Source organism: Hyperoodon ampullatus (genome assembly GCF_949752795.1).
Source record: "Hyperoodon ampullatus genome assembly, chromosome: 10".
Classification (NCBI taxonomy): domain Eukaryota; kingdom Metazoa; phylum Chordata; class Mammalia; order Artiodactyla; family Ziphiidae; genus Hyperoodon; species Hyperoodon ampullatus.
This window is the reverse complement of record NC_136923.1, coordinates 35,333,093-35,347,953: the sequence shown is the minus strand read 5'-3', so window position 1 is coordinate 35,347,953 and position 14,861 is coordinate 35,333,093. Positions and strand designations below refer to the sequence as shown.

The window sequence follows — 14,861 nt, the reverse complement described above, 5'->3', positions numbered from 1 at the left end:
AGAAAATTAACTTACTATTATTAAAAGAACACTGCCTCTCTAATGGATATAATAGAGTAACAGTTCTCCTCAGGCTCATTGGCAGTTCCTTATATAATAACTAAAATATTAGCACATTTAAATTGATTTTTCATGCCTGCAAATAATGATCAAACTTATTTTAAAAACATACTTAATTTGACTTAGATGATAAGGATATTTGCTCAGAAAGAGACATTCTGGGCTGTTATTTTCTACTGGCAAGCATCAGAGCTGGAAGTTGAGTGGTTTTGATTTTGTTAATGATGATTCAATTTATTTTTATTTTATTAACAATAGGAACTCTGTCCCCAGGACTACTCTGTTTTAGGTAAATTTATGGCACATGATTTCCTTATTAAATAACATTTCTTTTAATTCATTTATCTTTATAAGAGTGTTTCAAGATCGACTATGTTTTGTTCTTTCCAAAAGGTACCTAGTTCTTGATGTTCTGTTTGTCATAATTGTGCATAGCAGCTGAGCCTGTTCTTGGTGTGTGTGTGGGGGGGTTCCCCCTGAATTCTCCCATAAAATGTAGGCCTGTCTCCTGCTGGAATCAAGAGAGCAGATTGGAATAACCCCATGGCAAGAAGGGTATGTCCTTTCAAAGAGTCCTGTTCCAAAGTACTTCTGTGCTTCACATGAGGCAGTATTATGTGTGGCTGCCAGTTGACTGTCTTTTTATGAATCATATCTCCTAAAGCTCTGTAGTGAGCATGATGGGAAAATATCTTTATGGAAACAAATATGGAGATAAATTAAGTTAAAAAAAGGCATGTAGCAAATTTAACTAGAAAATGAACGTAAAAACTGGCCAGCAGGATTAAAATTCTCATGGGCTCACAGCTCCACACAAAGAACAGTGTTCTGGCTGATGTCAGTGGTTTGTACAATATTACAGAATTGTTTCCAATGTGTTATCTTCTTGTGCCCCATGGCTTGTATTGCAATATTTGTAGTTGAAATACATTTCATGTTATATTACACACAAATTTGTTATTGGCATGTATGTGTGATATACATATACCTACATATAAATGTAAATAAAACGTTATATATGAAATAAATTTCATGCTATGTTCTTTCATGATAACTTCAAATTGCTTATTATTTGTCTTGTTCTCTTATTTGTTGGTCCTATACAGCTTTCCTTTTCTTTTTTTTTTTGCATCTCCAATTTTTCACTTTTTTCTATATTATCTGTCTTGATAATTGAGAAATTTTATTTTGTTCTTATCTTTCAGTCATTTGTCCATTTCATCGACATTTCTTCTCTGTTCTCAGAGTGCTTAGACACCATGAGAAAACAACTTCTATAAGTTTAAGTAAATACAGTCAGAATGAATGGGTTTTTGTGATATGTAAGTGTTCAGAGATGCATAATATTTGTTATACACACTCTGTAAAGCTCAATATGGAAATGTAATTTAGAATGTATATGCATGATACATGCATATACATTCTAAATCTGTTACAATGATTAAGAAAATAAGCTCTCACATAGATTTCTTAAATCACTGTCAGTCATTTATTTTTCAGGGTCCACATTGATACATATGCAAATTGTGTCAAGTAATCACAGGACACTAACAAGCTTCATTGACTAGGATGGTTCCAAGAAGACCACAACCCATTGAAAGTTTGGGGCCAGTGTGTCCAGTCTACACAGATAGTGTCTCTCTTTTGCTTTTTCTGTTTTCTGTCCTTTGTTTTATGCCTCTCTTCTATAAAGTATTTTATGTCTTATAGTGGAAATACATATATATATATATATATATATATATATATATATACATACATATATATATATACAGATTTTAAGGAGATAAATGAGATTTAGGAAACGTTGGAAGGTTGGTGGTGCTCATAAATCAAGGGGGTCTGGGGTGAGTGCTATTTGTAGTCAATGGCTCTCAAACTTCAGCAGCTTCTGAATCACCCAGAGAGCTTGTTAAAACAGGTTGCTTGGCTCAGCCCCAGAGCTTCTGATTCTGTAGGACTGGGATGGGGCTTGAAAATGTGAGTTTCTAACAGGTTCTCAGGTGAAACTGATGCTGTTGGTGGGGGACTGCACTTTGAGAACCACTGATCTGGGATCGCCTTTTCATGTGTTTGGGATGAGGAAACTGAGAATCAGAGAGAGGAAGGGCCTGCCCAAATTTTGCAATGGTAGGGAGTTGCATCTTCACTAGAATTAGAACTGGATCTTCTGGCTCTGGCCCTGTAATGTTCTCCTGGGGTCTGTTCTTTGATTGACCAGAGAAGGCGAAGCCGCTTCCTGACTATCTGAAGAGAATGTGAGAAACCAGATTGGCCACCTCTCCCAGATTCCAATCTATGGGCAACGCTGGTGGAGAGAGAGGGCTTTAGTGCTCGTACTGGTGCCTAACTTACCCAAATAAATTTCACTCTCTTTATTTCCATGTCCAATTTAATATTATAATTATTCATGGAACATTTGTCTGTTGATTTGTGATCATTTAGAAATTAATACTGATGTCATCATTTTTGAAACAGGGCTGTTAAACTCAGTTCTATAATATGTCAAGAAAAAGCAAGCTAAAGACAGCATAGGCTACAAGAATAACTGTGGAAAAAATAGAAATGGTTGAATTTTTTACTTGAATCTAAGGTTTTGCTTTTAGTTCAATAAAATTTCAGTGAAATATTATTTCATTAAACGAGTTTTCTGCAATATCCTGTAGCATACATTTTCATGGTGGGAAATAACTTATTGTTGGAAAGTTCAAATTAAAGAATAAATGATTTGATAGTTGACTCATTGATGTTAAATGGAATTTTATGAAATTATTTTCATAATAATATGAATTGGTTGAATTTACTTATCTAAGAAGAATAACAAGAGTTGTGTACTTACAGGTGTTGCATATTGATTTAATTTTAGTGATTTTCTTATTGGGATGCAGATTGTCAAAGTGGCATTGAGGTACCATTAAATTCAAATAACTGTCATCTGATAATTATGTACCAGAGCTGGGTGCAGAAAGAATTGACCTTAAATAATTGAGGGAATTAAGTACTACTTCTAAACCATTGGGGAAGAAAGCCCACTTAGAGTTAGACTCGATTCAATTCAATAAATCTTGACTAAGGGCCTTCTATGCTTAAGGAATGCACTTTTCTAGGTAGGTTTTGGAGTCCATATCTGGCCTCAAGGGCCAGTGTCTTTGAATTTTTATGAAAGTGGATGCAGAACATACGTGTATTTATATACACATATGATTGGATGATGAAAGCAAAAACTAGATTTTGACACTGATGTTATTTTCAGTTTCATGGAAGCAAAGGCACCAGGTCACAGTTCACATGCCATGATATGATCTGTCATTTTTGGGCAGTGGAGAAACTTCAGTCTTTTCATGTTGTTGAAATGGGATCGAGGCTACAGTTCTGATCCTTTGTGTTGCTTTCTATCTTGCCAGCGTCTGGTGGAGGCTGCAGAGGAAGCACACCTGAAACATGAATTTGATGCAGACTTGCAGGTAACTGATTATAGTTTGAGTTAAATTGTTTTGTTTGTTCGCTGCCAAAGGAGAAACACTAAGTATACTGGGAACACCAGGGTTCAGAGGTTTGGAGAGAAGGCTCTTGAGAGAAATGGTACAGGGTTGGAATAAATGTGCCTATTTTTTGACAAGACAGGACAGTGATCCTCAACCATTTTCCACTATGCAAGTTACAATAGGTGATAACACACACTTACATGCATGTAACCAGGTTTCCTCTCTAATTCTGGGGGAGTTAATCAGTCAACTGACAATAATCACCAGAGCTTTTAATGGTAAATTGATAAGATAGATGGCAGAATATATCCAAATCCCTCTTCCATGGCTGCATTTTAAGTGACTGAAAGCAATGTTGTTATGTATGGACCTAACCTTGAATTGACTGTTAATTATATTTAAAAATTAAATCATTCACAGACCTGGGATTTGAACATCTGCTTAATAAATTTTTGTTGTGGATCCCATATCTAATCATGGCACACCTGTGTCTGATTGAGAAGGACTTTGATGCTGTCATGTATATATAAAACATAGTTAAAGGCAAGAAGTGAATTGAATAATATTTGGAGGTTCCTTTGGGTCCCTCCAGAAGGAAATTTCATCTGTATTGTTATTTTGGGTTTGTGACTTTTTCTCACTGCTAGCAAAATGGGTGAATCTTAATTCCTTAAGTCTGTGCCTTGCTAGAACATATCTCTTTTAGTGCCATGTGGTCACAATTAGGAAGTAGTGTTTATTTTGCTATGTTTTCATTTATATGGAAAAGATAAATCTTCAAGCACAGAAAAAGATGGTGATACCAAAGATAGCCTTTGGCTGTGTCTCTGTCCCATGGTTGTACCTCTTGTAAAAGAAAGCACACTCAAACGGGGTAATGGAGGAAAGTTTAATAAAGAAAATATTTACAGATGTATGGTAAGAGAAACCAACAAGCAATGGTGTTGTACCCCCGGGCAAGCCACACTCCTGGCCTGAAGGAGCAAGGGGAGGGAGTGGTTTCTAGAACCCAGGGAGAGTAGCTATATGGAAAGGGAAATTGATAGAGAGATGGTGAGCTAGCAAGTGTAGAATCTGGGGAAAAAGATACACTGATAACTGTCTCTAGCCTTCTCATCTCTTGCTGGTACCCACCTTTGGCTGAACCCAACTGTTGGTGTAGTTGATTTGGTTCAGACTTTCTGAGGCTTTGAGTGGAAAAGGGTGAAAAATGGGTCCGGAGTGGAAACAGAAAATATCAAGCCCACCATTGGGGGTCATTTTCAGTCATAACACCCAACGTGTGAAGCAAATAGAACCAAGAATGTAGCCAAGGGCCTCCCTGGTGGCGCAGTGGTTGAGAGTCCGCCTGCCGATGCAGGGGATACGGGTTCGTGTCCCGGTCTGGGGGGATCCCATATGCCGCGGAGCGGCTGGGCCCGTGGGCCATGGCCGCTGAGCCTGCGCGTCCGGAGCCTGTGCTCCGCGGCGGGAGAGGCCACAGCAGTGAGAGGCCCGCGTACCGCAAAAAAAAAAAAAAAAAAAAAAAAAGAATGTAGCCAAGCATGAGAGGCTCCAGGGGGAGGCAGAGAAGCCCTGGGGACTGTTGGTAACATCTGGAGAGGAGTGGGGAAGCCAGCCCTGCTCTTAGAGCAGAGCTACAGAGAAAGAGCAGAGGAGTCAGCTGAAAATAGCAAGAAGCACCTTGCCTTCCTATAGGCATACCAGGGTCCATTTGTTGGTCACATTTGTCTTAAGTGTGCCTCCCCTTCAGAGGGTTTGGACTTCTTAGAGTAGACCAGAAGGGATTTGATGAAAGCATCAAGAAGCACCTTTTAGGTCTGAAGATTGTAAGGGTCTCTTGAATGCATTGCCAAGGGAAACTATGTCTCCTTGGGAGTTCCAGAAGCCTTTTCAGGAATATTCTGGTTGTAAATGACAGAAATTCAACTCAAATCAACTTAAATTTGATAAGAATCTGTGAGTCCAATCTGATAATAAATAAATAGACAGATAAATAGATAAATACATAAATAAAAGAGAAGGAAACACTCTTACAGTAGAATGCCAACTACTAAATGTAGAAGAAATGATAGAGTTATAAAATTATGGTAATAATTGATTCAGGCAAGAATCTTCAATAGATGCTAAAACTAGCAGGTGAAAGTTTGATGAAGAACAGGACATTGACAATCTCAAAGTATCTGCCCACAAATTGCTTATTAATTACAAAGGGAATTATAGTAGCTTTATTATGGATGAACCATCTTAGACAGGTAATCAAAGGTAATATCATCAATAATGACACAAAGAAACAAAGTGCCTTCAGATGTGATGACCAGGAAAAATACAACAAAGATTTCCAAAGGACTCTTTTGGAAAATCTGGTGTTTATGGCTCATATAGTCAATTTTTTTTTTTTTTTTTTTGCGGTATGCGGGCATCTCACTGTTGTGGCCTCTCCCGTTGCGGAGCACAGGCTCCGGACGCACAGGCTCAGCGGCCATGGCTCACGGGCCTAGCCGCTCCGCGGCATGTGGGATCTTCCCGGACCCGGGCACGAACCCGTGTCCCCTGCATCAGCAGGCGGACTCTCAACCACTGCACCACCAGGGAGGCCCTAGTCAATTTTATTTTGAGATCAGTTGTCTGCAAAAAGTAACTGGGTGAGGGAGGGAATGATTAATTGACTTGCAGGATTATTTATCCTTCAGGAGAGAAACAGTGTTCTGTCGTTTAGCTTAACTAACTTTAGTGTGCTTTTTTTGTGTGTCCATCTGAAGCAATTGTTATTTTCTAAGAGTGCTCTGACTTCCTTCCTATGATTGATCCTTTACAATAAAATTCTGGTGCAGCACACTGATTCCCTTGTCAAATGTGGTGATGGAAACACGAATGCAGCATGAGTATCCCTCTCAAAAAAAATAGAGACTGAGAGAATGGGTCTCTGGAGTCTTATAGTTTTTGTTCTCTTGGGAACAAAGAAGATGGGCCCTGTTTTTCCTCCCCCATTGTCATCTGTTCTGTATAAGTACAGACGAATATCAGAGGCTACAGCTGTGGTCTGAGCACAGAGTAGATGTTGAAATAATCTGTCAATATTACAGAGTGTCATTCACTATCTGGACCATGACAGAATGTTCTCTGGGCCAGAGTAAACCATGTGCACTTTTGTGGAAACCTGGAAAAGAGATGCTTTGGAGAAAATGGATATGCATCAAAGAATGTATGTATGCTTAGATGAAGGTTTTGAAGCTGTGAAACATTGATGCTGTTATGCGCAAGTCTGTTAACAGCTTGGGTGTCAGCCCCGTTGCTCTTCCTGGGGTAGCAGGTCTGTGTACAGGCTCTGAGTTTATTGCTATGACGGTCCATTAGAACTGATCAATTGTTAATCTGGGTTCCACTGACCTCTCTACAACACCTGCCAGTGGATTGTTTTTATCAAAAAAATTTCAGAGTACCATCTGCTCACCATGAAGTAATGTTGAGGAGGTTCCCGTGCTATTAGCTCGGAAGAGCAGAGGGAGCTGGGAGTCTGTTTTCCTACAGGAAAAAAAAATGTTTTTGTGATATTTCCTAAACTGTACAGCTTCAAGTTACATAGTCTTAGCCCCCACTCCACCATCCCATTTCCAAAATAAAAAAGAGATGCTGGATCTGCCTCTTCTCTCACTTTAGATGGAGTCTTCGTGTCTTTGCATCATCATGTGCTTTAAAAGTGAAGAATTTGTTTTTCATTGGTCGAATCATCAAAAATTACCAAAAGAAAGTCATGCCTCCTAATTGTCAGGATTTTATTTATCATTTAAATTTCCTCTTACAGTTTCTCCAGAGGTTTAGCCTTTTCTTTATGAGCTTATAGCCTTGACATTGGTAGTCCCTTCTGTAGGTCCTAAAATATGGCACTAGGTTGTTAGTTCTTAACAAAAACGATGTTGGGGCAAGAGACAAAATACAGCCTTTGAAGGGTAGCATATGTGAACAGCCCACAGTGCAGTGTCATGCACACAAACCAGAGCTGCGTGGGTTCATTGGCTGGAAAACTTTCTTGTGGACACTGGTGTCGGTTTAGCCCTTGGGCTTGTCCCCCTGTATGGTGTCCTATGGGTTCCAGACTGGCCTCTTGGTTTTGTTCTTTGTTCCCTGATATTTCCATTAGGGCACTTTTCAGTTAGAATTGATGCAAACACAGGCCTTGTTAAAATGGCATCTTCCCTTTTTTTTAACTCCATGCTTTGAATTAACATAGGTTTTTATTGTAGAGCACATATGAGATTGATAATTATAAGAAAAGAGTTTAAAAACTGTCTTAATTATCACATATGATCATTTTAGCATTTCATTCTCGTTATGTTGATGGGGCAAGGGTGGGGTGGTGGGGGCGGTCCCTAGCCCTGATTATCCTAGCTATTGATGATTCCAGAAAACTAGGTCTGCGCATGTAGTATAATTCAGAGAGAAGCCTTCTTCTCTTACTTATTCTTTCTTTTGGGTTTTTTCTACTGGCAGTGGAGAAGAAAAAAGTCCTTTTGACAGTTTACTAAAAACCTGCTTATCTTTGAACTGCAAACATATTTTCTTTGAAAGCTGTCTTAAATAAGTGCCAATTGCACAGAGCTGGTGCACAGTGGGGGAAAAAAAAGAATTGTGGTTTTGAATTGTGTATTCTACGGAAACCTTTTTGATTACAAAGTTTTCTATAATAATTTTTCTTTGTTGCTTTGTAAGCAGTAGGCGGAAAAAGCCTGATGACATTCAGAGGGATAACAAAGTGTGAGTGGAAGGGAACTGGGAGGACGCAGTGTCCTGAACATCCCCTCCTGGTCACTGCCAAGCTGCTGTCACCTATCTTGCACACACAGTGTCCTGATTTCAGAGTTGGGGTGAGGGGTTTGGATTGGAAGTGATGTAGAGACCACTGATGGGAAATCTCGGGGTGGCACGGCTTGTGATACTTGCTAGAGCATCTTCCTCCACCACGTTGCCACTGCCTGTTGCATTGGGAGGCTGTGTTGAAGGAGAACCCAGGGAGGAGAGAGGGGTGGCTCTGGAGCTCCAATATGCCCTTTAGAACATCCAACATTAGCCACTGGGAGAAGGAAGCCTTTCTCAGAAGGCTTAGGAAGGGCATCTAGCAAACAGCGGAGTAGAGCTGTCCTTTTCCTGACAGCTGGCTAGTGAGGCTTTGCCCTGGGGAAAAACTGTATGTTGTGAAGGAGAGCAAAGGTCAGGTTTAGTAGAAGTACTTGCTGGGTGGAGAAGATGACTGCCCTCACCGGGTTTCTCATGTATTTCTGTTAAGCCCTAATCCATCCTTGCTCTCTTGGACTGAGTGAGGTGTTGAACTCCTTGCTGAGGGAGGAGGTGGAACATGGAAGACCCAGACCCCAGAACTGGAAATAGATTTTTTTTATAGAGATAGCTCATTGACTTTTGTGCACTACACAAGAAAGGTAGGGTTCACATCTATAGGAGAAAGAAATGAAAAGAGAAGGAAATTTTCACACTTTTTGTATTAAAATAAGCCCCTCTTTTCTGATGTAATTTATCAGGGGATGCTGTTTTTTTCTTTTCTCCTCCTTTTTCTTTTTATCAGCTTGGCCAGAGTTCACAGTCTTCTGCATTTTAAGATCTTACATTAGATGTTTCTTAGTTAGGACTTGCCATATGTCATTTATTCACAAGACTGATGTGTAAATAGTTTCTGAGGAATCTTTAAGTGTGAGCATTTAAAAGTCAAAGTAATTTCTTCATTGTTACACGCACACACACTGTCATTTTCGTGCATTTGGCTAGAACGTTATAACTTTTACAGAGAGAGCTTTGGTCTAGAGGTCTGAAAATGGAGGTTCTGGTAGTTCTGGTCCCAACTGGACCACTTACTTGCTCAAGGAACTGATTGATCATCCATAAAAAGATAGATTGTAATATCTAGATGATTTCTAAGATCTCATTCATCTCTCATGTGCCAAGATTCGTTCAACAAATAGTTACAGTGATGTCCTGTGGGTCAGGCACTGGGTTTTGGATATGGCCAAGAGCTAGACAGATGCTGTCTTTGTTCTCATGGAGCTCACGCTCTAATGCGAGTGACAGATTTTAAAGACATGACAGAAATAATTTTAAAATTTTGATCATGATGAATGACATGAAACATAAGCAGGGACTTCCCTGGTGGTCCAGTGTTAAAGGATCCACCTTCCAATGCAGGGGACACAGGTTTGATCCCTGATTGGGGAACTAAGATCTGACATGCTGTGGGGCAACTAAGCCTGTGCGCCACAGCTACTAAGCTAGCGCACCTCATCTAGAGAGACTGCGTGCTGCAAACTACAGAGCCCACGTGCTCTGGAGCCTGTGCGCCTCAACTAAAGAAGAGAAGACCCACGTGCCACAACTAGAGAGAATCCCACACGCCGCAGCTAAGACCCAATGCAGCCATAAAATGGAAGGGAGAGAGGAAGGGAGGGAGGAAGGAAGAAAAGAAACATAAGCACAGGGCATAATTACAGTGCAGGACAGGAGACCTTGCCTGTTCTGGGAGTTCAAGGGACCTTGGTGCAAATCCTTGAAGAATGAGTCTTGACTGAGTGGTGACTAGATTTACCTCCTCCAGGGCTAGAAGAAATCTCCCCGCAAAGTTATAAGGTCTAGCCGGGGGAACAAAAACAATAGTTTGTGCATCTCCCATGCATCTGTGTGTGTGTGTAACAACAGAGAACCCATAATACCTGTATTTTCCATAAATGCAAAATTAAAATGATTTTATCTGCTTTTCATATAACAGTCTTTCTCACCTAGTGATACTTTATTGTTGCCTCTTTAATGATGCTTATCATTTCTTATCCTGTTAGTTTTATTCATGTGTGTCCATTTGTTGCTTAATTTAAATTTATTCAGAACTCAGCACGTGATAGGCCCTGTTCTAGGTTGTGGGACTTCCATAAACTGAGATGTGACCCTCATCCTCCAGGAAAGTTCTAATCTCCCTTTTTAAGATATGTTTCGTTAGTTGTTACTTTAAGTATTACAATAGGCATCTTTAACTTAAGTGCACAGTGTATCTTGAGTTAATTTACTGTGCGAAGTACCACTCCATCTGAAACAAGAATAGTGCACTTCTACCTACCACTTTCCTTCGTGTAGTCATATATTTTACTTTTATATGTGTTATAAACACTGTAAGATGTTATTTTGTTTTAGTTTTGCTTTAAACAGCTGTCTTTTAAAAAATTAAATAAGAAATAAGGTAGTATGTATTGATATTTACCTACACATTTACTGTTTCTGGCACTCTTCGTTTCATTGAGTTTCCTTCTGTTATCATATCTCTTCAGCCTGAAGAACGTCTTTTAGCTTTTTTTTTTTTTTTTTTTCCTTTTTGCATTGAAGGTCTGGTAGCAACAACTTCCCTCAGCTTTTGTTTAGCTAAAAATATCTGTATTTTGCCCTCATTTTTGAAGGATAATTTTGCTGGATACAGAATTTTTACTTGACAGTTTATATTTTTCTTTTACCACTTGAAGATATAATCCCATTCTCTTCTGATCTTTAATGTTTCTGATGAAATGTCATCCATCATTTTTATCTTTGTTCCTCTGGATACACTGAGTCATTTTTCTCTCCTGCTTTCAAGATTTTTTCTCCTTATCTTTTTTTTTTTTTTTTTTTTTTTTTTTTTTTTTGCGGTATGCGGGCCTCTCACTGTTGTGGCCTCTCCCGCTGCGGAGCACAGGCTCCGGACGCGCAGGCTCCGCGGCCGTGGCTCACGGGCCCAGCCACTCCGCGGCATGTGGGATCCTCCCGGACCGGGGCACGAACCCGCGTCCCCTGCATCGGCAGGCGGACTCTCAACCACCGCGCCACCAGGGAAGCCCACTCCCCTTATCTTTGATTTTCAGTATACTATACAGTGTGATAGGTTAAGGGTGTTACTAGATGTGATTTTCTTTATATTAATTCTGCTTGGAACTTGCTGAGATTCTTGTATATTCTCACCATATTTGGAAAAATTTTAACAGTTATTTCTTCAAAATTTTACCTGCCCCATTCTTGTTACATTTTCTTCTGGAACTTAAGTCACATCTGTGTTTGATTGCTTAATATCATCCCACAGATCAGTGTGGCTCTTTGTTTTGTTTGTTTCCAATCTATTTTCTATTAATTGATCTCCGAGTTTACTAGCCCTTTTTTTTCTGTAGTCTCCAATCTACTGTTAAACTCATCCAGGGAATATTTTATTTCATGTATTGTACTCTTAGTTCTAGAATTTTCAATAAATCTTTTTTTTAGTTGAAGTATAGTTGATTTACAATGTTGTATTAGTTTCTAGTGTACAGCAAAGTAATTCAGATATATATATATATATATTCTTTTTCATATTCTTTTCCATTATAGGTTATTACAAGATAATGAATATAGTTCCCTGTGCTATACAGTAGGACCTTGTTGTTTATCAAATCTTTTAAAATTGTTTTTATTTCCTGCTGAAATTCCCCATCTATGCACCAATTATGTTCATGATTTCTTTTAAGTCCTCAGACATATCTACAATAGATGGTTTAAATTCCTTCTCTGCTAATTCCAGCATCTGGGTCATTTCTGTTTCTATTGAGTGCTGTTTTCTTTTGAAGCCACATTTTTTTTGCTTCTTTACATGTGTAGTAATTTTTCTTGTAGGTTAGGCATTGTGTTATGTCTTCGAATGATTTTTCTAAATTTCCTCATTGTAACTTAGTATAGTTCCATTCATGTAGTAGATGTCCTAAAACTACCAAATTTATTGAATCCAATTAAGTTGGATTTAGGAAACAGTTATTAAGGAGATGAAGAGAATGATCAACTATACATAATAGGGAAGACTCCAGTGGTTTAATCTTCTGCACTCTAACAATGTAAGTAGTGAGTACAACATAGACTTCTTTGCTCCAAAAATACCACAGAGGCCATCTTCTAGCTGAAAGAAAGAGAAAAATGCATTTCTGTTACAGAATCTTGGACTGCAAACATTGTTTCTCAAAAGTTTATAATTTCTATAGCTTAATTATATTGCTACCATCCCCTGTTCTAAATCCAGATAAAAATATTAATATTAACAAATTTAAGGACAGAAAGTGCAACTTTATAGCAATGGTAATTGGTTTGGTTTTGTTTGAACAGTCACCTTACTTAATAGTTCAGAGGAGAAAAATGACATTATTTGCTCCTCCCAAAGTTATCATTTATTTGTCTGTGGAACGTTTTCACATTAGTGACGCTCTTTTTTCTTTGCTACTTATGTGTTTAGAAACCTAGGTCTTTTATCTTTAATTTTATCAATAATGAATAATCTAATAAAACCCCTATGTGTTTCCCCTTTGTCCTAGTCTTTCTTGTTACAACATTCTTTTTTCTATCATGACAATGTATACCTTAATTTGTAGGTAATAGTGTTTAGAGAAGTCTGAAATGTTGCTTAAGCCCTTTCTTTTCCTATCAAGTCATTGGTTCTTTTGTTATTCCTTTTTATCTTGGGTTTTCTCAGTTGGGCTTTCTCAAAACTGGGAATGTTTATTTAAAATAAATATTTGTTTAACATATATTTGTTTTAAATATATGTTAAACATAGTAAAACACCACCAATTCAGACTTTATTAAACATTTCAATTAAACAAATACTTTTAAAGCACAGTTTTATTGTTTCCGCATACACAGTGTGATTGTGATGTTTCAGATATCAGCCAGTTTGGAAAGCGGACATTTTGGGACATCGAGGCCCTCTTGGCATATCTATAGTTACAATTAGATAAACACTTAGTGGTGCTGTTAACCATAATATCAGAGTCCCATAGTACGTTGCCAGAAACCTTAGTGTCTTTCATTAAGATGGCTGACTGCAGAGGTCATTGGCAGATCCCAGAAGTTACCTTGGGGTCTTTCTCCAGCAAATTCTTTGGCAGCCCTAAGGAATGCCGGAATGCCCCTAGGTTGCTGATTTCATCAAGGGTCTTGTGGTCTAGGAATTTGCCAACTACTATTGATTTTTTTTTTTTTTTTTTTGCGGTACGCAGGCCTCTCACTGTTGTGGCCTCTCCCGTTGCGGAGCACAGGCTCCGGATGCGCAGGCTCAGCAGCCATGGCTCACGGGCCGAGCCGCTCCGTGGCATGTGGGATCTTCCCGGACCCGGGCACGAACCCGTGTCCCCTGCATCGGCAGGTGGACTCTCAACCACTGCGCCATCAGGGAAGCCCTGAATTTTTAAATTTTATTTTATTAGTTTCTGCTTTATAGCAAAGTGAATCAGTCATACATATACATCTGTTCCCACATCCCTTCCCTCTTGCATCTCCCTCCCTCCCACCCTCCCTATCCCACCCCTCCAGGCGGTCACACAGCACCGAGCTGATCTCCCTGTGCTATGCGGCTGCTTCTCACTATCGATCTACCTTACGTTTGGTACTGTGTATATGTCCATGCCTCTCTCTCACTTTGTCACAGCTTACCCTTCCCCCTCCCCATATCCTCAAGTCCATTCTCAAGTAGGTCTGTGTCTTTATTCCTGTTTTACCCCTAGGTTCTTCATGACATTTTTTTTTCTCTTAAATTCCATATATATGTGTTAGCATACGGTATTTGTCTTTCTCTTTCTGACTTACTTCACTCTGTATGACAGACTCTAGGTCTATCCACCTCATTACACATAGCTCAATTTCGTTTCTTTTTATGGCTGAGTAATATTCCATTGTATATATGTGCCACATCTTTATCCATTCATCCGATGATGGACACTTAGGTTGTTTCCATCTCCGGGCTATTGTGAATAGAGCTGCAATGAACATTTTGGTACATGTCTCTTTTTGAATTATGGTTTTCTCAGGGTATATGCCTAGTAGTGGGATTGCTGGGTCATATGGTAGTTCTATTTGTAGTTTTTTAAGGAACCTCCATACTGTTCTCCATAGTGGCTGTACCAATTCACATTCCCACCAGCAGTGCAAGAGTGTTCCCTTTTCTCCACACCCTCTCCAGCATTTATTGTTTCTAGATTTCTTGATGATGGCCATTCTGACTGGTGTGAGATGATATCTCATTGTAGTTTTGATTTGCATTTCTCTAATGATTAATGATGTTGAGCATTCTTTCATGTGTTTGTTGGCAATCTGTATATCTTCTTTGGAGAAATGCCTATTTAAGTCTTATGCCCATTTTTGGATTGGGTTGTTTGTTTTTTTGCTATTGAGCTGCATGAGCTGCTTATAAATTTTAGAGATTAATCCTTTTGTCAGTTGTTTCATTTGCAAATATTTTCTCCCATTCTGAGGGTTGTCTTTTGGTCTTGTTTATGGTTTCCTTTG

General features: G+C 39.0%; 1 protein-coding gene across 1 annotated transcript in view; it reads left to right on the top strand.

Moving 5' to 3' along the window:
* The window catches only part of CACNA2D3 (calcium voltage-gated channel auxiliary subunit alpha2delta 3), a gene marked incomplete at both ends in the record, with an annotated part of 803,480 nt that overhangs the window by 221,211 nt on the left and 567,408 nt on the right, over positions 1-14,861 (top strand). The window contains one exon of the mRNA XM_079712407.1: positions 3,465-3,524. Coding sequence (XP_079568533.1) covers positions 3,465-3,524 — 60 coding nt within the window. The remainder of the gene's footprint in view (positions 1-3,464; positions 3,525-14,861) is intronic.